General features: G+C 46.1%; 1 protein-coding gene across 1 annotated transcript in view; it reads left to right on the top strand.

The window, feature by feature from the left end:
* The window catches only part of TPR (translocated promoter region, nuclear basket protein), a gene marked incomplete in the record, with an annotated part of 1,837,142 nt that overhangs the window by 453,520 nt on the left and 1,359,393 nt on the right, over window positions 1-24,229 (top strand). Inside the window, 1 exon segment of the mRNA XM_044085316.1 lies at window positions 16,866-17,028. Coding sequence (XP_043941251.1) covers window positions 16,866-17,028 — 163 coding nt within the window.

The raw sequence follows: 24,229 nt of genomic DNA, 5'->3' as shown, positions 1-24,229 counted from the left end.
TTCATCACTTCCCCCCCACCCCCCCACAAAGGCTCCTGGGGGATGCTTTGGGTCTAAGTGGTGCCCTAGGGTACTTGCACAGAAGTGGCCTCTGCTTTACTTCCTTTTCTTAGTGAACTCTATCTGAGGTAACAGGAAAAAGGGCATTCTGGGTAGAGACTAAGCTCGAGAGTTTTTTTGGCTGGCTCGAGCTTGGTAATAGGCCGAATCTGTTCCAAGGGCTCGGAACTGAACCCCATCAGTGATGAATGAAAGGTTATGAACAACACAGATGGAACATTATGGTAAGACATAACTTTTTTTTTATTTCTTTAACATCTCCATAACTAATTCCTTTATCTATTTCCCCCTTTGTTTTCTTCCCCTTTTTTTGTATTGTAAAATATTCCATATCTGAATGCCTTTGCATGTATTTCTCTTCAAATGTCTTTGGTGTTATTTTTTGTATTGACTAGTTTTGCTTTCTCTTTTGCACCATATTAAATCTTTTTCTTTGCCATGTCCATATTTCTTCAGACATCTCCAGCTCCTCCTGGCTCTCCTTACTTGGGGAGACTCGTTTCATCTATCTGTGACAAATTGTTAGACTGTACACCAAGTCCTTCCCTTTGTAGGTATTCTCTAACTTAACCTTCTATTTTATTCCGTTTTAATTTCTCCAAGTCTTTTGAGTTTCTAATACCATGACAGGAATGGACCCCATTCCCAAGTCAAAGTACAATTAAAGTTCCTGAAATTAGTATTGTTTCAATCTTTGCCAAAGGTGCTTTTCACAGCAATGTGCCCAGTAGTGACTCCTCCTGCAGTTTCTATGGGGTTACATGTATTGATAGCATATTTAAATACAATTGTAGATTCTTTTTTATAAGACCTATTGCTCCTACTACTATTGGAACTGTCTGGGTATTTTTCTTCCACATTGCTCTCATTTCTGCGTGCAGATCCTGATATTTTAATGTAGTCGCTTGGTGTGGCAATTTCAATGATTAATGCTACTTTTGTCTTCTTTTCATGGACCTCTGTATGCGGTTTTCTCGCGTCTATATTTTGAACTGCTGGTAATGGATGATCCCATGTGATGTAAACTCCAGTGTTTTTCAGCCACTTCAGTACCATAATGTTTACACAGTTCCCTGTGCAACAGTCTTACCACATTATTGTGCCTTTCAGTACACATTCCTTCTGCCGTTAATATGTCACAGCCAGCAACGAGGTGTGCAACTGTTTCCAGTTTGGTTTTACAAAACCTACATTTCTTTGTTTCTCCCACATGTTCAATGGACTTTGTAAACTAGCATGTAAGTAGGCCACTATCTTGGGCCGCCAATATTAACCTTTCTTCTCTTGGTTTGAATTTGCCTCTCCTTAACCATTCCTGTGTTTGTTCCTGATCAACATGAGGTTTTTCCAGATGTTTTCTGTACTTGCAACTATATTTATGATTTTTCCACTTTTCTTGCCTTCTCATCTGGTCCTTCACCTTACATTCTTTTGTTAGCACATTCAGTTGCTGCCTGATTTTTAATATGTTTCTGGTTTGACTTCCATTCCTGCTTGATATGCTTCTGCTAGATTAAGCAGAGAAGTCATCTTAGATTTATTCTCATGTTTCAGAATTTTCACTAGGTTTGGGTCTTGGTCAACAGATGTGTGTGTAATCAATTTCAAGGAGGGCCCAGTCCTCCTCCTGAACAGGGAATATAAAATCTTGGTATGCAGTGATTTTTATAAATCATTTGAGCATGAAGCATCCTTGCTTTCATGTGTAAGCTATCCAGCATGTTTTGAGGCCAGTCAATCACTCCAAAACTGTAAGTTAAGACAGGAAGAGCAAATTGGTTTATAGGTTAGATTTTATTCCTAGATGTCGACGCAGTGTTCAGGATTAGTTTAATTTTATTGTTGATTCTTCATCAATTCCTAAATATTTATACACTCCCTCTTGCAAAAAGTTTTTATATCACATTCTTCTCCCAAACTGATGATTTCCTAGTGCTGCAGTTTTCCTGCTTTAAAGCTTGCATTTGCACATTTATCAAGACCAAATGACATTCTTATATCATCTGACAAAGTTTTGACAACTTGCAGTTGTACTTTCAGTTCCTTATCTGGTAAGCTATACATTTTTAAATCATCGACAAAGAGAGGATGAGAGGTCTTTGCACTTTTTCTAGAAACCAAATTATAGCCAATGCCTAAGCTGTTAAGTAGACAGCTTAATGGGTTAAGGACAAGGCAGAATAGCAGCGGTGATAGTCACCCTGGAATATCCACCTTTGAATTTTTATTCCTGGAATAATAATTTGTCCTTTATCATGCCTTAATTGCAAAGTGGTCTGCCACTGTTTCGTGGTCACTAAGTAGTTGATCAGTGTAGGGTGTATCTTATACATTTTTAAGCACTATTTTATCAAATGCTTTTTTTGTAGACAATCCATGCCATACTTAGATTCTTCCCCCTTTTTACAGTTCTCCACTATGATTTTATTTAGCAACAAATGATTCTTTGTTCCATATGACTTTCTTTTATTGCCCTTTTGTTCTACTGGCAAAATTGAGTTTTCTAAGTGACTGTAAATTCTGGCATCAATTCTCGTTTATAGTTTAGTTTATACATCGTCTGAAGGCAAGTTATCGGTCTATAATTTCTTTTGGTAGCTAAAGTCCCTGCAGAGGGACTTGACTAATGAGGTCTTGGTCTCCCTGGTGCTATGATTTGTGGATCCCCAGAAATTGCTTTAGTTGTCTGCCTAGCAAACCGTTTCATGTGTGTCCATGTGCCTGTTTGTCAGATGCTGCAGATGGCACATTGAGAGGCAAGTGCTAGCAGCCACCATGCCTGGATGATGGACCCTTTTTGGACCCAAGATGTACAGTTAAAAAAAAAAAAAAAAAAACCCTTACCAGGAAGTGAATAAAAGGGGAAAAGTTTCCGCTGTCAGAATCCATTTTCTGTCCTGCAGATATCTTTCCCACAGCCAGGAGGGTGGAAAATTCCTGTGGTCCCATCAGTCCTTGGGTTTTACCTCTGTCACTCCTGGAGACAGGGTTTCCTGTGCAGAAAGGGAATGTTAGTGGGTGTTGCCATAGAGGCAGAGGTGGTCTGCAGCACTAAGGGTTTTGAGGCCCCTTTACTGCCAAACCCTTTCAGCATTCCTGGATGCTTGCCCAACTGTCCTACTCTAGAGCCAGTCGGGGGATGCTTTTTAGTGCACTTGTATGCCTGGGAAGCCACCACTCAACATTCCTGGGTGCTGAAAACCGTTACCAGAGGCTATTATAGCCCCTTTCTTTCTGTCATCCAAACCTAAGCTTAGTCCCCTCCAGATATTCTACCTTCACAACAAAGGGCAGCAGCACTAGGTATTTAAAAGCTGCTAAACAAGTGAGTCATCCAGGAGTTCCCTTCAGATCTGAGAGGATTCAGAGCCTACTCAAGATTCTTTAGTTTTTAGTTCCAAAAAAAAAAAAAGAACTAGGAACTTCAGTCAACTAAGTACGTATGTAAAATGGGCATCATTCTGGATGGTCTTTGTACAAGTTTAACTGTTCTGCGGGAATACGATTATTTATTTATTTATTTATTTATGTATGTATGTATTTATTTAACATTTGATCTGAAGTAGGAACTTCATTTGTCTGCAACCTGTGGGATACGGATCCGATCTCGGATCCGAGCTGGCAACTTCTAACATAGCATAGATCCGAGCTCCTAGCTCCTCCCCCTTACCCATAATCCCCCTGCTTGCCCTAACTGACCTCAGATCTAGTTTGCCACTCTTCAAGCAACAGCTAGGTTTAGAGCTCTTGGCGTTTGTGAGAAAAAAAGTTTTTATATTTTTTCTTCTGAGTGACTGGTTGTGTGTGTGATAGGTTTACCCTTTCTCCCTTTACATATCTAAATTACTTGTTTTATTTTTAGTATAATTCTCCCTCCCCCACTGGTCGTAGCGTGTGTGTGTGACTGGATTAGGGGCCTAGTGAGTGTGCTTACTTCAATATGTCAGAGGCCCCCAAGGCAATTTTTTCGAAATGCACCGAGTGTGGTCACAAGCTTTCACCGGCTGATGGCCACACTCTGTGCGTTAGGTGCCTTGGGGTTGAACACCTCTCTTCGGGTTGCGCGATTTGTGCGGCGTTTAACCCCAGGGCACTCAAGGATCGAAGGTCTAAGCTAGTTCTGGCGGGTCTTCTACCCCAGACTCTGCTTCGGCCTCCGGTGCTTCGGTGCCCGCTACCCCCCCGGTAGCGGTCACCCCTGCCTCCCTTCCTCCGACCGGGACTCAACCTCCCGCTTCGGCTCCGGAGGATAGGGAGGCCAGGAAAGAGAAGCGGCGGGAGAAGCACCTTAAGCGGCGGGCCGAAGACTCTTCATCGGCCCCGCCTGCCAAGAGGCTTCCCCGTCCAAGTCTTCTCAATCTCCTCCTCCTCGGACCCGATCCCCTTGTTTCTCCCCGGGTCCCGAGGAGGAGGTGATCCGGTCCCCGTCGAGGTCATCGAGGCGACACTCCAGGTCTGCCTCTGTGGCCTCGTCGAGGTCCACTTTCAGCATGTCTGATGCGGATATGGACCGGATGATGAGGAAATTCATCCAGGCCCAGATGCAGATGGGAGTGCTCTTGCCTCCCCCCCCCCCCTCTGGGGGGAGCTCGACCCCTTTTTTCGCTCCTATAGCTCCTTCTCCAACCCGCATTCCGGGCTCGGAGCCGAGCCACGTTGGATCCAGGGGTAGGTCGGAGCCGACCGTGCTGAGCACGTCGGCTCCGACTATTCCCTCGAGTCTGACGGATCCGACCTCTCGGAGCCGTGGGCCGAGCTTTGGATCCGAGGGATTCGGTGTGCTTTCGGCTCCGTCCCGGTAGGAGCACACTGGTCCTTCGGATCCGACATTCTCTGTGCCGGGTCAGATCCACCCTTCGGATCCGAGCGGGAGTCGGATCTCGGATCCTTCTGAGAGCGGCTCCCCCTCGGCTTTCGCTGCGGTGGAGAGGGCACTGTCGAGTGCTTCCAGGCCTCCGGTCCTGGCTTCGGCTCCCTCCTGCACTCCTTCTCATCTGATCCTGGCTCCCCTCATCCGGACCTCTGGGCAGCCTGCCTCAGCGCCTTTAAGAGTTCCAGTGGAACAGGTTACAGCCCGTGAGGACTCCTCGGACAGCCCCCCCGAGGAGATTTCCCCACAAGGCAAAGTGCAAAAGGAGGCACATAGACTCCTCTGAGAGTCTCACAGAAGATACGGACTTGGATGAAGGGGAAGGCTCCCAGAGATCACCCCCTGAGGATGTCTCCTTTGGAGACATCATGGAAATGCTCAAAATCAGAGGTGGGTGGTCTGCCCCTAAGGCTTCCTCTGACGAGTCCGTATTCCTTGAGGCATTCGAGGCAGGACCATCTACCTCTTGGGTGTCCCCTCCACCCGACCCCCTGGTGGATCTCATATCCTCTAGGGCTTGGAAGGAACCGGACACCGTAGAGCCGATCCCCAGACACCTAGACAGAATTTTGAGCCCCCCTGCAGAGAGATCACATTGGAGCAGAGGTCCCCCTGTGGATGCCATGTTGGTGGCTGCAGCCACTAAGAAAGAGTTGGCTCAGGAGAGCCCCACGGTTCATCCTCCGAGCAAGGAGTCTCGCGCGATGGACCATCTTGGGAAGCGGGCCTTCAGTTCAGCGACCTTCTCTATGAGGGCCTTGAACTATATGGCACACGTTATTAGGATGCAGCGGGACCTAATTAAGGAATACGCTCTTTCTCCTCCGGGGTCCATGTCTGAGGGAGACAAGGATTTGTACTCTTCCCGAATGGCCACCCTCCGCTCTATCTCTAATACCTCTATGCGGCTATTGTCTCATGCTACAGAGGGAGCCGCTAGAGCAGGCGAAGTCGGGCTTGTCATGAGGAGACAGGCCTGGCTCCGTCACTGTGACTTCTCGGAACCTTTTAAGGCGTCATTCGCGAATGCCCCATTTGATGGTTCTGCATTGTTCGGCAAAACCGTTCGCGACACTCTTGTCCAGAGAGAGAAAGACGGGAAGACCTTGTCTGCCGTCGGAGTCCGCTTCTCTGCGCCCCAGAGGTCCTTTTCCAAGAACCAAAAGGGTCAGAAGAAGATGTGGTTCCGAAAATCGCATCATTCTCAGTCTGCTCAGGACAACCAGTCCTCTCGTGGCAGAGGAGGACAGGGAGGACGCCACCCCAGAGGCAGAGGGGGTCCGAGGAATTTTGGGTGCAGAGAACCTTTCTCTGAGAGGCCCACGCAGAACCCCTGAGGGGTTTCCCGACTGCTCCACTCTGGAGGCAGTCGGGGGGCGTTTTTCGAAGCACCTGGCAGAATGGGAGTCCATAACAACAGATCGCTGGGTGCTTCGCATTATATCCAGAGGTTACCTAATTCCCTTCATAGCCAACCCCAGAATCAGAAGCCTTCCCGACGTCCCACCCAGTCAAAAGAAGGCGGCCGCTGCAGAAATCCAGCAGCTTCTACGAAAAAGAGCCATCCAGCCCGTCCCCCCAGATCAAGTCGGATCAGGGTTTTACTCCAGGTTCTTTCTGGTGCCAAAAAAGATGGGGAACTTGAGGTCCATCCTCGACCTCTCTTTCCTAAACCTTGTGGTACCCAAACAAAAGTTCCGAATGGTCACGTTGCAATCCGTCCTCCCCTTATTGCGGGAGGACGACTGGATGTGCTCTATAGACCTCAAGGATGCGTACTGTCACGTTCTAGTGGACAGGCGTTCCAGGAGGTTCCTCCGCTTCCGGCTGGGAGCCAGTCACTTTCAATTCAGAGTCCTCCCCTTCGGTCTCACCTCAGCCCCCAGGGTGTTCACCAAGGTCCTAGCGGTAGTAGCAGCTCACCTGAGACTCCAGGGAATTCAAGTCTTTCCATACCTGGACGACTGGCTCCTCACAGCCCCAACAAGGCATCTACTTTGCTCAGGCAGGGACTATTTTCTTGGTCTGGCTCCTCTATTAGGATTAACCATCAACATGACCAAATCCTCTCTAACCCCTACACAGATACTAGATTTTATAGGGGCAAGACTGGATTCCAGACAGATGCTTGTGTTCCTGACTCCGGACCGACTTCGGAACCTGATGTTACACGTGCAGGCCATTCTTCATCTGCAAACTCCTTCGGCGGAATTGATTCTGAGGGCCCTAGGATCTATGGCGGCTGCAATCCCTCTGCTACCATTGGCCCGGCTGAATATGAGGATTCTACAGTGGACCCTCCAGGTACAATGGTCCCTGTCTTGCAACCCTCTGTCTCACCCAGTTTCCTTAAGCAAGGTTTGCAGAAAATCGCTCCTGTGGTGGCTCCAGTCTCCCAGCCTCCACACGGGCCATCCCTTCTCACTACCTCCACCAGTCGACACAGTGACCACGGTCGCTTCTCGCCTGGGGTGGGGGTGGGGGGCATTTTTCAGGCAGAACAGTCCAAGGCACTTGGAACGACATAGAGACCTCTTTGCATATCAACGTCCTAGAGATGAGAGCGGTGCTTTTGATGTTGCAAGCACTACACAACTCTCTTCCGGTAGGGACAATTGCGGTACAGACAGACAACATGTCGGTAGTCTGGTACATCAACAAACAAGGCAGAACCAGGTCTTACCCCCCTTTGCCGCGAGGCCATGAGTGTGTGGGAATGGGCGATTTCCACCAAACGCTTTCTCATAGCAACGCACATTCCGGGAAGGTCCAACATTTTAGCGGACAGGCTCAGTCGTACTATCCTGACTCCCTACGAGTGGTCTCTCAACCACCGAGTGGTATAGCAAGTATTTGCCCGATGGGGGCGACCTTGTTGCAATCTTTTTGCCTCTCCTTCAAACACAAAATGCAACGATTACTTCGCTCTGATCCCCCCTCCGGGGAAGTCCCCGAGAGACTCTCTAGTTCATGCTTGGCCTCCCGGTCTGCTTTATGCTTACCCTCCTCTACCCCTGATGTTGAAATTGTTACAGAAAGCCAGGCAGCTGGGGGAGCAGAATGATCCTCATTGCCCCATTCTGGCCTTGTCAGACGTGGTTCCCTTACCTATGGTCTCACCTAGTGAATCCACCATGGATTCTGGATCCCATTCCGGATCTCATCTCGCATCCTCTAGGTCTTCCAACTCCGAATCTGGTCAACCTCAAGCTGACTGCTTGGTTGCTCCAGTTCCACTCCTCATAAGGACTCCCGAGATCTCATCACCGGTTAAAGCCATTCTTGTAGCAGCTCATAAGCCTTCCACCAGGAAGGTTTATCGGAGTAAGTGGAAACGCTTCACCATTTGGGCAAAACACAGTCGTTTAGACCCGTTCACAGCCCCGATATCATCGATTCTAGAATTTCTAACCTCTCTCTTTCACCAGGGGGCTAGTTCTTCCACAGTCAAGGTACAGCTGGCAGCAGTCTCATACTATCATGTGGGGCAAGAGTCTGGTCCTATTATGACTTCCAAACTGTGTAAGACCTTCCTCAAGGGTACCTTCCTCCTTAGACCTCCAGTTAAAGAGCTGGTACCCCCATGGGATTTATCGTAAGTCTTGCAGTCCTTGACTGGTCCCCCATTCGAACCGGCTGCCACAGTTGATCTCAAATTTCTCTCTTGGAAGACGGCCTTTTTGGTGGCCATAACTTCAGCCAAAAGGGTATCGGAATTGCAAGCCCTTTGCGTCAAACCACCATATTTGGTTTTTCACCCGGATAGGGTTTACCTCAGAATCAATCTGTCCTTTCTACCTAAGGTATCTTCAGAAGCAAACATCAATCAATCCATCAATCTCCCAGTGTTTTTCCCCAACTTTCATAACAAAGGAGAGTACAAGCTTCATTCCTTGGATGTACACAGACAATTACGTTTTTATATCCACAGAACTGCTGGTCATAGGCAATCCGATCAGTTGTTTATCTCCTTTGCCAAAAGTAATTTCGGAAAATCAGTTTCGAAGGTTTGTCTCTCTAGATGGATCTCGAGTTGTATTCTGTTAGCATATCAGAGTTCGGGAAGGCCTGCACCTCAAGGAGTCCGTGCTCATTCTACTAGGGCCATTGCCACTTCTGCAGCCTTTCAGGCTAGGGTTCCACTGGATGACATTTGTTCCGCAGCCACTTGGGCTTCATCTCACACCTTTATCAGCCATTATAAAATAGATGTCATTTCCCGAGGTAGAGCGTCCTTTGGCTCTGCGGTGCTCCGGAATATCCTTCCATGAAGGCCACCCAAGACTTAGGTAGCTGGGGACTCTGTCCCACAGGTTGCTGACAAATGACGTTCCTACTTCAGATTAAGAAGTTATGTACTCACCATAACGTTCCATCTGAGTAGGTATCTTCATTTGTCTGCAACCATCCCCCCCTCCTTCCCCCTGACCGATTGGATCGCTCTTGTGTTATCAGCATATGTTCCCATTGGGACACCTGTTATCTGTTGTGCTATGGGGCAAACTTGATCTGAGGTCAGTTAGGGCAAGCAGGATCTATGCTATGCTAGAAGTTGCCGGCTCGGATCCGAGATTGGATCCGTATCCCACAGGTTGCAGACAAATGAAGATACCTACTCAGATGGAACGTTATGGTGAGTACATAACTTTTTTACCGGGAAAAGTTCGACTGGACACAGGTCCCTTTTTAGCAGAGGCCCGGGGAGAAAAGCTCCAATTATAAGTTGTAAGAATTACATAATACAATAAGCACATACAATTAATACAATTATAGTAGTAAAGGCAAGCACATTTTTAATCCGGTAATAAAATTTGTCAGTTACAATAGAGCCAGCAGATTATTAAAGGAAGAATGAATACATAGAGAGATACCTAGGAGAAATAGTTTAGTAGCCAGAATAAATAAAAATGCTTGGAGACCTTCACAATGTTTATGTAGGTTCATATCTAGGTACTAGGCTATCGGCCCTAGGGCCTAAGCAAGCCTAACCAAAAGGTACCCTGGCTTTAGCCATCCAAGAAAATTATTTTCTTGTGCCCCTGTCGAGCAGAGCCACAGAGGTGATCCCCGGGGTGAATTTCCTATTTCCCATCCAATATAGGTTCATAGGGTATACAGCGCTAAATGCTGGGAACATACTGATGTTCTTCGTGTTTCACTGTTGCAGTTATCACACTTGGGTTATTTGCCTGTAGGTAGCCCTCAGTCGGCCTGAATACAAGAGTCTGGGTTTTTTTGCATCGGATGCTGTCGCCTCTTCCATGACGTCAAGTTGTCAGGGGTATAAAACATGCAGCCGGTGCCATTACACCAGCTTTTCTTGCCGAGCAGAGCCCGAAGCAGAAGCAATTCGCAAGTGCTGTTCGCCCGCTACCTGAAATTTTCATTATTCGAGTTTCAGACCTGAAGTCTTCTAAAGCTAAGTACCCCACTGGGGATCCTTTTTTCTTGCTCTAACCAATGTCAGAAAAAGTTAATTGTTTTGCCTGTGGAAAGCAAATACCTCGCAGAGATTTTCATTCTTACTGCGTCACCTGCTTAGGCCCAGACTACGACGTTCCTCGGTCGGTTTTGTGCCCTGTTCAATGCCCGAACTATTCGTTGTCAGGCTATCTTTGTCGCTAAATTCTTCCCCCCTCGTTCTCCGTATTCCGAGATGGCTTCGATAAGCCATCTGACTACTGATCTTCCAAAAAAATGTAAGAAAAAGGCAGAGACAGACCACATAGGTCCAAAACTGACTACAACGCTTCCATTAAGGTAGTCGCCAGTCCAGCGGTACTCAGTGAGGCACTTTCGCAGCTTTGATACCCGCTTCTACAGATTCGCAGGCCTCTGCTGAGACCCATTTGGAGTCCGGTATGCCGCGAGATGCTTCTTCGACTATGGAACTTGCGGATGTCTCTACTTTGGATGGGTCCGGAGCCGCTGTGCAGGCACCAGCTTCTGAGGTTGTATTCAGACCTTCCGATGTTCGTATTAAACTGACTACTTAATTTCTGAATAAAACTACCGAATTTCTCAGGCCCAGAGTTCGCACTACGCCTTTGAAACCGACCAAAGCGCATTCTCAAGCTCCCATCCCACAGAAACAAATGCTTAGAATGGCTGAAGACCTTATTACTTTAATTAGGGGAAGCCAGCGTTCCCCCTCTATAAGACAAAGAATTGATTTTCCTTCTGAATCTACAGATCATGAGTCCGATGCCTCTGACCCCTCAGATTACCAGGACACATACCCTTATCTACATATGAGGATTCAGATGCAGAGGATTCCATTCCCTCTGCCCCCCCCCCCCCCCCGATAACTTTTCTCTCTGTGAAACCCTGCATACCCTCAGAGAGCATTTCCACTCGGAGTGCCAGGACTACCCACAGTCCAAAAAGAGACTTGCGGAATTTTTAAATTTCCCTCAGCACAGGCCTCTAGCTATCCCCCCTGTCCTGGAAATTGTAGATCTCTTCATGGAGGCCAGTCTTACCCCTGATACTTTGCCACCAGCTCCTAGAAAGCCTGACCGATATTACAGTACCCGACTCTCACAAATTTCTATTTAAAAATCCAAGTGCAGATCCAGAGACCATTTCCCAGGGATCTAAGGGTATTAAGGCTACTACAGCCAAAAATCCTACCCCCTTCAGACAGGGATTCTAGGGCTTTAGACAGATTGGGAAAGAAGGTATATACTTCTGCAACTGTTGCCATCAGGGCTTTAAATTGCCAGTTTCACATGTTTAAGTACCAGCAGCATATTATGGAACTAATTAAACAAAAAAGTATGTTGATTCCTGATTGTGTAGAACATATAAGATTTGCAAGAGTTAATGCATTCTGCAAACCAAGTTGGAAAACATACTTTGCATTGTGGTTTTGATGCTTTAGAACCATCTTGCAGGGCTGCTGTCACTGGGTCTGTTCTTAGAAGGCATGCTTGGCTGAAGGAACAAATCTTGCCAGACCATGTCAAGGCAGAATTACTAGGTGCTCCATTAAACCAAGAATGATTGTTAGGCACTAAAGCAGAAGTTCTTAAAAAGATGGAGGAAAAAGCTAACTCTATGCAAACTGTTAAAGATTTCCTATAGGTACAGCCACTTAGATTCATTAGGCATTGGCCTTCAAAAAACTGGTCCTTTCCAGTCCCTCCCAGACCTTCTCAGTTCAAACCCAGGTGCCGCAGACCACCAAGACTACAGTCTCAGGGCATAAACAGATTTATTTATTTATTTGTTTTATTTTACATTTGTTGACCGGGCTAGTCTAACTGGATATGTCCATTTTCAGTAGAGGCCCAAGGAGAAAAGTTCGGAGAAAAGAACAGTTTATGCAAAGAATACAAACAGCAAATAGAGTTAAACAATGGAGTGCTCCCACCTCAAAAACAAGGAGTGGTAAGCCACCCTCTTATGGAAAAAGTTCACAATAACTTGTCCTTCATTCTTCCCAGCCATGCCCAATTACTTGCACCCCTAGGAGGAAAACCCGCCCTGCATGCAAAAAACTGAGAGTACATTACCCAGGACAGATGGATCTTAAACATTGTATCCCAGGGATACAGATTCTACTTCCACTCACTGCCAACCCCAAGCGGATTGCCATACCTCCCCCCCAACCAGTGGGCAGAGGCCCAAAAGCAAGTGCTTTCTCTTCTCAGTGTCAGGGCTATTCAACCTGTTGCAACAGAGCAAAGGGGTCAGGTTTTCTACTCCAGATTGTTTCTGGTGCCCAGAAAAGAAAACTCTTGGTGTCCTATCCTGGATCTGTCAGTTCTCAACACCTTCCTGGTGGTACCAAAATTCAAAATGCTTACTCTCCAACAGCTGCTTCCTATGCTAGCTAAGGACTCCTGGCTGGTCACCCTAGACTTAAAGGAAGCTTATCTGCACATCCCCATAAGAGAATTGTGCAGGAAATATCTACATTTCAGGACAGGCTCTATACACTGTCAGTTCTCTGCACTTCCCTTTGGCTTATCTACTGCGCCCAGGGTATTCACAAAATGCCTGGCTCCAGCCATTGCATACTGCAGGCAAAGAAAAAATCAAATTTACCCATACTTGGACGATTGCCCGATTCAGGCAGACAGTCAGGAATTGCTACTTCAGCACCTGACATTTGTAAAGAGACTCCTCTAACTTTTCTGGGGTATACCATCAACGAAAAGAAATCACATCTGGTACCCAGCCAAAAAATTGTATTCCTGGGAGCAAACTTGAACACAATTTCCCAGATGGCATTCCTCACTCCAGAAAAACAGGTTTATTTGACAAACTACTGGCCACCCAAACCAAGTTATCTGCAAGAAAAATACTGCAAGCCCTAGGGTTGATGACCTCATGCATTCTCCTAATTCTATATGCAAGACTGCATAGGAGGAAACTTCAGTGGTACTTAAGTCTTTGGTGTCAACATTCTCAGGACCTGGAAACAGTGATTCCTATCATTCCTTGCCTAAGGACAGAGTTCCATTGGTGGACAGAGGCCTGCTACCACAACGAGGGACTCCCTTTCACTCAACCCCTCGCCGCCCAAACCGTGACAACAGATGCATCAGACTATGCATGGGGGGCTCACATGGCAGGCAAATGCATTCAAGGCAAATGGAGCCTAAGACAAATGCACCTGCATATCAATCAAAAAGAAATGTTAGCTGTAAAGAATGCTCTGACAACCTTCAAATACCTTATCCTTCCAGGACAACTCTTGATAAAGACAGAACACCACAGTTATGTGGTACATAAACAAGCAGGAGGGAACTCGTTCTTACCCACTCTGCAGGTTGGCCATGGCTCTGTGGAACACAGCCTTGAGCAATCAAGTGCACCTGCAAGCTCAATTCCTGCCAGGCAAACAAAATTCACTGGCAGATGACTTAAGCATAAATCTAATGGACCCACATGAGTGGAAAGTGGAACCCAACTCATTCAAGCTTGTAATCCACAGGTGGGGGACACCAGAGGTGGACCTCTTTGCTTCCCCCCAGAACCATCAATTGAGCAAATTTTGCACCAGAACTCCCCACAGCCAAGCATGGAAAGTGGATGGCCTATCCTTTACATGGGAAACCCTCTCAGTCTATGCCTCTCCCCCCCCCCCGCCCCTCCTCTCGAAAGTACTACTCAAGATCAAACAGGACAGGCCAAGGACAATCCTGATTGCACCAGACTGGCCACGTCAGCACTGGTACCCAATTTAAGCATTCTGACAGCACTGACACCCTAGCACCTGCATCAGACTCCATCCCTGCTGTCCCAACAGGAGGGCCAGATTTTGCACCCTCAGCTGCAAATCCTGAACCTAGCAGCTGGTCTCATTCTATGAATACATCACCAGCAACCCTTAGCAAACAGGTGCTGGATGTCATCCTTGAGGCCAGGAGGCCTAGTACTAGGAAATCATATTCAGAAAAGTGAAAAATATACTGTTTTTGGAGCCAGTCTAGGGGAAAGGACACAACTGTGCAACACCTTACCTCAAATCTTAGATTATCTAGCAGAACTACTCCACAAAGGCCTAGCCTTCTCTTCAGTTAAGATTCATGCCTCTGCCATCTCAGCTCATTACAATACTGAGCCACTCCTCTTCACTTACTCTCTGGTCAAACAGTTCCTTAGAGGAGCTAACAATCTAAGACCCCCGAGGAGCGCTCCCACTCCAGCCTGGGACCTTAACTTTATACTAGAGAAGCTCACACCCCCTCCCACCCCCCCCCACCCCCTTTGAGCCTGCTGCTACAACAGAGTTAAAGTTCCTCTCATGGAAAACAGCCTTACATCTAGCCATCACTTCAGCAAGAAGAGTGTCTGAGTTGCAGGCCCTTATGGCTGTGGAACCCTTCATTATCTTCCATGCGGACAGGGTTTCCCTCAGGACTAATGCATCATTTATGCCCAAGGTGGTTTCCAGTGTGGCTTTAAACCAATCCATCCATTTACCAACCTTTTCTTTTTTCCCTAATCCTCGGAATAAAGGGGAAAGGATCGTGCACTCCTTGGATGTGCACAGGCAGCTTAGTTTCTACCTTGACGGGACTAAACCTTTCAGAAAATGACTTGCTGCTAGTCGGCTTTGCTACAGGGGCAGAGGGCAAGGCCATTTCAAAGCAAACCATCTCTAAATGGATAGCACACTGCATCCATTTCTGCTACAAACACCATGGAAAACCTACCGCACAGGGAATTGGAACCCATTCCACTAAGGCTACCTCAACCTCTACAGCATTTCTCAGGGAGTCTGTACCAGGGACATCCTGGAAGCTGCAACCTGGAGTTCTGTACACACCTTCACCAAGCATTACCACTTGCCTATCTTTTCTAAATCAAGAGCTGGATTTGTTAAAGCAGTCTTGCAAGGCCTGCTAGCCAGCCCTAATTCTTCTTGACTGTTTCCACCCTTCCTCAGCTTTAGGCATCAACCCAAGTATGATGACTACAACAGTGAAACATGAAGAACATAGTGCAGTTGTGTACACTTACCATAAATGTAGATGTTCTTGTGTGTTCACTGTTTGAGTCCTGGTTACCCTCCCTCCAGCCCCCCTGACTTTTCTATACTTTCTACCTATCCTCTTTCTTGCCCATATCTTATGGCAATGGTATTTGTTTTTTACTGGAGGCGTTCCACACCATGTAACTGCTTTGTATTTTGGGGGCTCCTGACGTCTGGGGCAAGAAAAACTGATGTAATGGTGTCTGCTGCATGTTTTATACGCCTGACAACCTGACGTCATGGAAGAGGCGACAGCATCAGATGCAGAAATCCCAAGACTCTGGTATTCAGGCCGACTGAGGGCTACCTGCAGGCAGATAACCCAAGTGTGGTGATTGCACCAGTGAATACACTCGAACATCTACATTTATGGTAAGTGTACATAACTGTACTTTTTCTAGAGGTGGGTAGGTTGACTCGTGCATGATTCTGCATGTTTTAGAGAGGTGATGAGAGTTGGATTTTTTTCAATGTATGAATGTTTGTGTGTTAGGTACAATAGTTGACAATATTAGTCATCATCTTCTTTCGGCTGTTCCCATTAGGGGTCGCCACAGCAGATCACCTGTTTCCATTTCTTCCTGTCCTCTGCATCTTGCTCTGGCACACCAACCACCTGCATGTCCTCTCACCACATCCATAAACCTTATCTTAGGTGTTCCTCTTTTCCTGTTACCTGGTAGCTTCATCCTTAGCATCTTCTTCCCAATATACTCAGCATCCCTCCTCAGCACATGTCCAAACCAACGTAATCGTGCCTCTCTGGCTTTGTCTCCAAACCTTCCAACCTGGGCTGACCCTCTAATATACTTATTCCTAATCCTGTCCACCCTCATCACACCCAGTGCAAATCTTAACATCTTTAATTCTGCCACATCCAGCTCAAACTCCTGCCTTTTTGTCAATGCCACTGTCTCCAACCCATATAACATAGCTGGTCTCACTATCCTCTTGTAGACCTTCCCTTTCACTCTTACAAGTACTAGTCTGTTACAAATCACTCCTGACACTCTTCACCACCCACTCCATCCTGCCTGTGCTGTCTTCTTCACCTCTCTTCCACACTCACGGTTACTCTGAACTATTGACCCCAAGTATTTAAACTCATCCACTTTCGCCACCTCTACTCCTTGCATCCTCACCATTCCTCTATCCTCCCTCTCATTCACACACATATATTCTGTCTTAGTCCTGCTGACCTTCATTCCTTTTCTGTCTAGAGCATATCTCCATCTCTCCAGGGTCTCCTCCACCTGTTCCCTACTCTCACTACTGATTTGTATATTTATGTAGGTATGTAAAACTGGTATGATGAAGCTTGTTTGAAAGCCATACGGGCTTCATATAGAAAAAAAAAGAAAAAAAAAAAACATTTTGTGTGGTTTGTTTCATAGTGACATTTGTAAGCTTTGTTGGATATCTTAGTACTGTTTTTTGTACGTACAGGTATGAAATGCTTCAGGACAATGTAGAGGGATATCGTCGAGAAATCGCATCACTGCATGATAAGTGCCAGAACTTCACCGCCACAAATAAGAAGCAGGAACAGATCATCAGCACCCTGACCCAAGATCTGAGAGCAGCAAATGAAAAACTGGCTGTGGCAGAGGTAATGCTAGCAGTTTCAGCTTCATTTGGCACACTTGAGTAGTTTGGTTCAGCAGAATTACATTTGTCTTATGGATTTAATAAGCCTGGGTGGGTTGTTGTACTGCAGTTAGTATCACTTTATCTACACTTTCAGGTACATTTCTTTCTTGTATGTGATGTCTACAGAGTTTGCATATTCTCCCTGCTTCTGGATATTTTCTAAAAGTCCGAACGTCTAGATTGATTGGTCCATCAGTTGAGCTCATCGGTTCAGTGGAGTTTTCTTTTTGAAGTGTTTTTCTTGTGGCAATCAGCTTTGCTTTGAGGAGGTTTAAGTTGCTGACTTTCATGAGGAGTGGAGGGAACTCTTATCTGGTGGTGCTGCATAGGGGCTAACCCTTATTTGCTTCTGAAAGTAGTAGACCTATATTATCCCTGAACTATTTATTCCATCCTTCTCTGTTTTGTTTTCTGGTGCAGAAATCAGGTACGATGGTGCTTTGGACCCTATTGCATTAGTTTAGGAAGATTGAGCAAGCCGTTTGCTTCTTTCATTTTGCGGAAGGACTGACTGATAGCCCATGACGCAAGTGTTTGAGTTGTTAATTGGCTCTTTCAGAGTCTGATGGTAAGCCACTCACTGGAAAATGTAGTAGAGGTGTAGCTGTTTGCCATGCTTGATCAGAATGCCGTCATTGTAGACATGTATGTGGTGGCCACACCTTTACCATATATTGTCTCATCCCCAGCTTCAGGAGCTGGCCATGCTTTAGTAAGTTTGAACTTAAAGGATTTTGCCTTTTGATACTTTGCAGTTGCACTGTCTGACTCCTTCCATGCTGTTGATTCTCTGTTTGGGATCCAGCTCAGTCACAGCCCATGAAGGAGGGCATCGATTGATTTTATCAGAAGTTCTTACAATGTAAAGTGATCTTTGAGGGGACTGTCTTTGGATTCTAAATCCCCTGCTGCTTCCAGCTTGTGGGCAGCCAGTGTATCCAACTGGTTTGGAGATGTTCATCATGCTGATCACTGCTGCAGTAGCCTTAGTTGTATGGGTTGTATCCTGCCTAGGATGTAAAAGCTGGCCAGAATCCAGAGCTTCAGGGTGCCTTCCACGTACCTACTCGGTCAGCTTGAGCTGACTAAAAGACATGTTTGGGTGCCAAGCCTTTCAGAGCTTTCCTGACACTGAAAAGTACGCTCCTCTGAAGTTTTCAGCGATTGACAAGTCAGCTTGTGCTATTCACTTGCTGGACAGAAGTTCCCTTTGGGGAGAAAATGCTTTCATTTAAAAAAAAATCTTTTTTATAACTCCTTACCTGTTCAGGAAATGTACTTTAAAGCTAAGAGTTTGTGTTTTAATGGACTATCGTAAGGCCATACTATATTTTTAAACAAGAGCGCTGTTTTTCCTGTCAGTTTATTTTAAACAACTTTTAAGCATTTTTTTTTTCTGTGAGGTAATTGTGTTTTTTACGTTTTTGGGGGCAGTCAGGTTTTTTTAAATTGCTTTTTACTCTTCTGTGGAAAAAAAAGTGAGTTTTAAAGACTTAAGTTTTACTGGCTCTTGTTGCTTGTTTTCCCTGGGAAAGAGGCACCAGTTTTTGCATGATTATGGAGTAAACTGTCTGTCTCGTAATTGGTGGTACTTCCAGCCACAAAAAGAAAAGGTTAAGTAAGCAGGCTTTGCCCCCACAGCATTCTAGTAATTTACATACGCCACAGGTGGGTGACTGCTGTGGCCATTAGTCGTACCTTAGACAACTCATCTTTTACCCCCAGATCCCTCTGGTGTAGCACCTGCAGCCATGATAGACCAGGGGTTAGCCATGCCCACTGTGACTGAGGTCCCCTCAGTGGGCAAGGGAGATTCCTCTTCTTGGTCCTGGGAGAGGGAACAGGGATGGCTTCTCTTTTTTTGCTAGAAAGTTGTGTCCAACTCTGAGGAAATTGATGCTGCTATTAAATAACACTGTTGGCCTCATTGTTCCTGTCAAGAAGAAACTGAAAACTATGTATCTACTCCTCCTCCTAATTTCCGTAGAATTAGATTACTGGGATCTGACTCCGAGTTTAATTCAGGCTACTGATCCTCCTTATACGAAGGTTTCTGGTAAATGAAAGAGGGATGCCTCTTCTCCTGAAGAGATTCAGTATTCTGAATTTGGGTAAGAAGATGAAGGGGCAGGCAATGGATTTTCTCTTCGGATTTCTGATTCAGACTTGGAGCCCAGTTTCTGAATCTCCCTGTGGGGGGTTCTGTTTCTCAGACTATTTCCAGAATGTGCCATTGTTTTCTGCAAGAGAACACTGAGGTTTCTCAAGTCCCTCAAAAAATGCAATGAGCTGTTAACAGGAAATTTCAAGAACCTTCACCCGTTCCTCCAGTTCTGTCAGCTTTGGAGGATATGATACTGCCTGACATTTTCCTGGTACCCAACTAGCTGCCCCTAAAAATGCAGATGGGATGTATAAAGTTCATCAGTCTGTTAATTCTTTTATACTCAATCTGACCCATCAGTTGTAGCTTTAGTTAATCCTACTGGTGCCAAACACTTAGTTACTTATAATCCTACTGTTTCTGATGAGGATGGGAAGATTAAGTTTGGGGAAAAGTCTGTGCTTCTGTAACGTTCATGTTTAGGATTTTAAATTGTCAGACTCGTATGTTAGTTCGAACTGAAAGTATGAATGTTTTGTGTGCATTTTTTTGTGAGAAGAAATAGTCTTTATATTTACTTTTATTGCACACGTCACTACTTATTGTTTACAGTGTGTGTGTGTGTGTGTGTGTGTGTGTGTGTGTGTGTGTGTGTGTGTGTGTGTGTGTGTGTGTGTGTGTGTGTGATTCGATTGATACTACTTCCAGGGCTGTGGCCACAAGTAATGTTTTAAGGAGGTTTGCCTGGGTGCGTTCTCAGAACTTCCCAGATGTGAAGAATGAGATTTTAAATTCTCCGTTGGGTAGCGATTTAGTTTTTGCTCCCTCTGCTGCAGAGGTGATCAAAAACGTGTGTTGAAAGGGGTAAGATGATATAGGGAGTTTCCAAGATTTTTTAGCCCTCCTTTTCCAAATTTTGTAAGGGATTCTCTAACACCCTCATCCAATTTTGGCAAAAAATACATTCTCAAAATGCAGGTAAACTGACAGTTAAGAAGAAATGCCAAAGGGTTCCAAAATGAATTCTGGATCCTCCAAAGAAGCAAGGATGGTTCATGTCAGAATTGACTGTTCAAGGGATCTTGCCCTTCCTTCCACACTGGCAGTGCCATGACCCTTCCAGGAAATCTGAATGTCCACTTTTCTTTGGCAACAGAGTTTCAAACGGGGTTTAAAGGTCATTCTTCAAGGCTACAGATGGCAGTGGGAAAAAATTCCTCTTTTCCAGGGGGATAATCCTTCACCCACCAGACCAGACACTTGTTTCCATCTGTCATTCATCACATGCTGTCCCAAGGTATGATAGAACCAGTTCTTCCTTTCTAGTTGGGGAAAAGGGAAAGTTTTTTTTTTTTTTTTTTTTTTTTTTTTATTCAAGAATGTTTTAGGACTAAAGAAAGAAAATGCGTGGAAACCCAGTTCTGGATCTTCCTTTCCTAAACTTGTTTAATAGTGCCCAAATTCAAAACGTCTCTTAACACCCTATTACCTGTTCTTCCTCTTTCAAGTTTCCTAGTAACAGTAGATGTTCTGTAGTCCTATCTCACCTTCATTCTTACACATGGGTTCAAAACCAAGCCTTGGCTCCGACTCGGCCTGTTAAAAAGCTCAGTCTTCTAGTTGGCTCGTGGCTAGGTAGGTATCCCATGGTGCACCAGTACAATCCCCAGATTTTTGCCACGTCTACGAGTTCAGATGTGTTTCTTCTTGGCCATGGCCAAGTTTAGCACTTTTTTCTATTTTTACTGTATTACAGCTTAATGTTACAATTTATATAGCTTTTGACAGTGTTTAATAGTATTTCGAGTAGTTTTCAGACTTGCTGAAGTGTTTTTCTTGACTTTAGATTCTTTATTGTTGAGAACTGGTTGGACGTTGGCCTTGTTGTTTTCATTGGTATCCTGTGTGCCAGTCTTTTTCTATTTATCGTGCACATTTGCGCTTATGTGATATTTGCAGTTTGGAATTTAAATAGTTATTACTTAGATATTTAGTGTTTCCAGTTAAGGTGCGCGTTTGCGCTCAATTTACCTTGTTTTTCGTGTGCAGTGTTGATTAGTATTAGAGAGCTAATATTTAGACTTTCCTTCTTAGATACTTATCTGGATATCTAGTTATTCAGTTGGCGTAAAGAGTCTTTTGATATTTTCGATCCTCCTTGTTCTACAGCTTAGTGTTTGACAGTAGTTTTCACTGAGACACTTTGGTCATTTTCATAGTCTGTATTAGTGTGTGTGCTGTCTAGTTAGTAGTTTCTGACCTCTAGTCTTTCGCTCTACCTAGGTCCGTTTAAGTTAGAGGACCTAGTTCTCTGCCTTTTTTTCTCTTCCCAGGGCTCGGCCCGTTTAAGTTAGAGGACCTAGTCCTCGTTGTGTTTGTGTTGTGTTTGTGTTGTGTTTTTTTTCTGTTTCTCCAGTTAGCATGTCTAAAGAGGCAAAAGACCATAAACCCTCAGCGGTGTAAGAAATGTGTAAAATGCTCACACAAAATGTCAATTATGGATGGCCATAGTAATTGTGTGTATTGCCTCGGAGCCTTCCATCTGCAGAAAACCTGTTTATTTTGCCATTCCTTCAGCTCCAGCGTTCTACAGGAGTGGAAGAACAAGCTAATTTTGAAAGGTGGTCTCAAGCCTTCTTTCGAGGAAGACTTGGCCAGTTCGTCGTCTTCCTCAAAATGTCATTCATCCAAAAAAGACTAGACTAAACCTACCAAGAGGTATTTCCCCTGCGCCATCTGGTTCTTCGGAACCACCTCGTAAACTTTCTAAACAGGACAAGAATTCTACCTCCTCAGCTCCACTGATCTCAGAGCCGATCGAGGTTGTTGATACTGGGACTTCAGTTTCGGCCCCATGCATTTCGGAGCAGACTACAGATAGCAAACATCGGAGCCGGTCCACGGATCCTTTGCCAGTCTCTCCTATGTTAAGGTCCCCTATCTTAGAGGTCCAGATCTCCCACACTGTCTTCCAGGAGCCTATCAGAAGATGTCGAGAGAGTAGTGCTGAGACTCCTGAAGTCTGCCTTGCCAAAAATGCTGTTGGCTCCGACCCAGTCTGTCCTGGAGCCACCTGAGTCCATTCCCCCTGTTTGTGGTTCCTCCTCCGAGCCGTGCTGGGCTTTCGGAACCGGAATGTTCAGTACTGCTGGTTGTGGAATCCTCTGTTCCAGCTCCTCCCCAAGGTGGTCTCTGAGCAGATTTCTGCTCTGACACCTTCGGTGCTGTCCGTGGTGTCTAGGGGCCGAAGTTCCCCAGTTGGGCCTGACAGGGACACTTGGACCTGGACCTCTTCTGTTCCCAGTCTCCCTCTCGTTGCATCGGCTAGGGTGAGCTCTGATCCTACAGCTGTGTTTGAGCAGATGGCTCTGGAGCCAATGACTTCCTCTGTCTCCTCGGAGCCAAGGAGGTCTTTGGAGCCAGAGAGGTCCGCTTTCGAGATGATGCGAAGTGTGCTGTCCCGCTCATCAGCTCCACCCAGGGGTACTGACACTCCCCCCCCCCCCTCCCCTGGGCACCAACCTCCGTCTGAGCACCTACTCCCTCTCTCAACAGCAGAGACTTGCAGCCTCAGGAGCCCCTGGTTGGTAGCTCCCACTCTTCCGAAACCTCCCTAGAATATCCTTCTGAGGAGCCCCCTCCGAAGAGGACATGCAAGAGGAAGCATGTAGACTCCCAGGATGAATCTCTTACCTCAGACACTGACCTCCAGGAGTCAGAAGGGTCCCCCAAGTCGTCGTCTGATGTCTCCTTTGTAGACATCTTTGAGATCCTTAAGCAGAGGTGCGGCTGGCCCACTGTTACCCCTTCTGATGAGTCTGTTTACCTGAAGGCTTTCGAGTCTCAACCTTCAGCCTCTTGGGTGTCTCCACCTTTCGATGTACTTTTAGACCTTGTTAGTCGGAAGGTATGGGAGACTCCTGATACCGTGTATCCAGTTCCCAGGAGACCTAATAAATTTTTGTCTGCTCCCAAAGCGAAGGAATTTTTACCCAAGGGTATGCCTGTAGATGCCATGGTGATGGCCACTAAGAAGGAACTAGCGGAGATTTCATCTGTCCATCCGCCGAACAAGGAGTCTCAACGATGGATAGATACGGGAAGCGTATCTTTTTATCAGCGGCATTCACACTCAGATTGCTGAACTACCCAACACATTTTACAAGGCTTCAGAGAGATTTCCTTAAGGAGTTTGGAGAGACATTACAAGGTACATCTACTGAAGGAGTCCCTGATAAGGTGTCTGCTCAGTTGTCCACCTTGAATTCCATTGTTAACTCCATGAGGCTGATTTCTTATGCAGCCGATGGTGCGGGCAGGGTAGTGGGTTCATTAGTTTCCCTTAGGAGGCACTCCTGGATGCGCTTCTGTAATTTTGCAGAGCTGTTCACGTCTACCTGTACCAACGCCCCCTTTGACGGTTCTTCCTTGTTTGGACCTAAGGTAAAAGACGCACTCACCAGGTGCGAGCAAGAAGGGAGAATGCTGTCTGCCGTGGGAGTACGTTTTATCGGCCTCTCTAGACCATACCTCAAGGGTCAGAGAGAGATGGTAAGATGTGGTTCAAGAACTCCCAGAGGTTTTTCCTGGATGCACTGAGTGACTCCTCCTTCAGAGGAGGAGGAGCAAATGGTAGATGTCACCCTAGAGGCAGGGATGGACCGCAGAACCAGGGAGGCCATGATTTGTTTTGAGGCCATCCCTATCAGCGCTCCTGATGTGGGGCCTGGCTGTGCTTCTCTGGAGCCAGTCGGGGGTCACATTTCTTTGTTTCCAGAAGTCTGGCTAAACATCACCCGAAACAAATGGGTACAAAGAATTATCACCAGAGGTTATTCCATACCCTTTTCACTTCCACCTCACGTTCCCAAGAGGATCCCGGATGTTCCACCCAATCACAGCGAGCAAGCAACTGTAGTCCCCACAGACCAGGTAGGATTTGGAACTTGCTCCAGATTCTTTTTAGTGCCAAAACGTACAGGGGACTGGTGGCCCATGTTGGACCTCAGCAAACTAAAGAATCCGTAAAGGACAAGTTCCGGATGGTGACACTGCA

Source organism: Protopterus annectens, chromosome 10.part0, assembly GCF_019279795.1.
Source record: "Protopterus annectens isolate FY-2018-M chromosome 10.part0, PAN1.0, whole genome shotgun sequence".
Classification (NCBI taxonomy): domain Eukaryota; kingdom Metazoa; phylum Chordata; order Ceratodontiformes; family Protopteridae; genus Protopterus; species Protopterus annectens.
The sequence above is the reverse complement of the archived record's forward strand: the minus strand, read 5'-3'. Positions and strand labels throughout refer to the sequence as shown.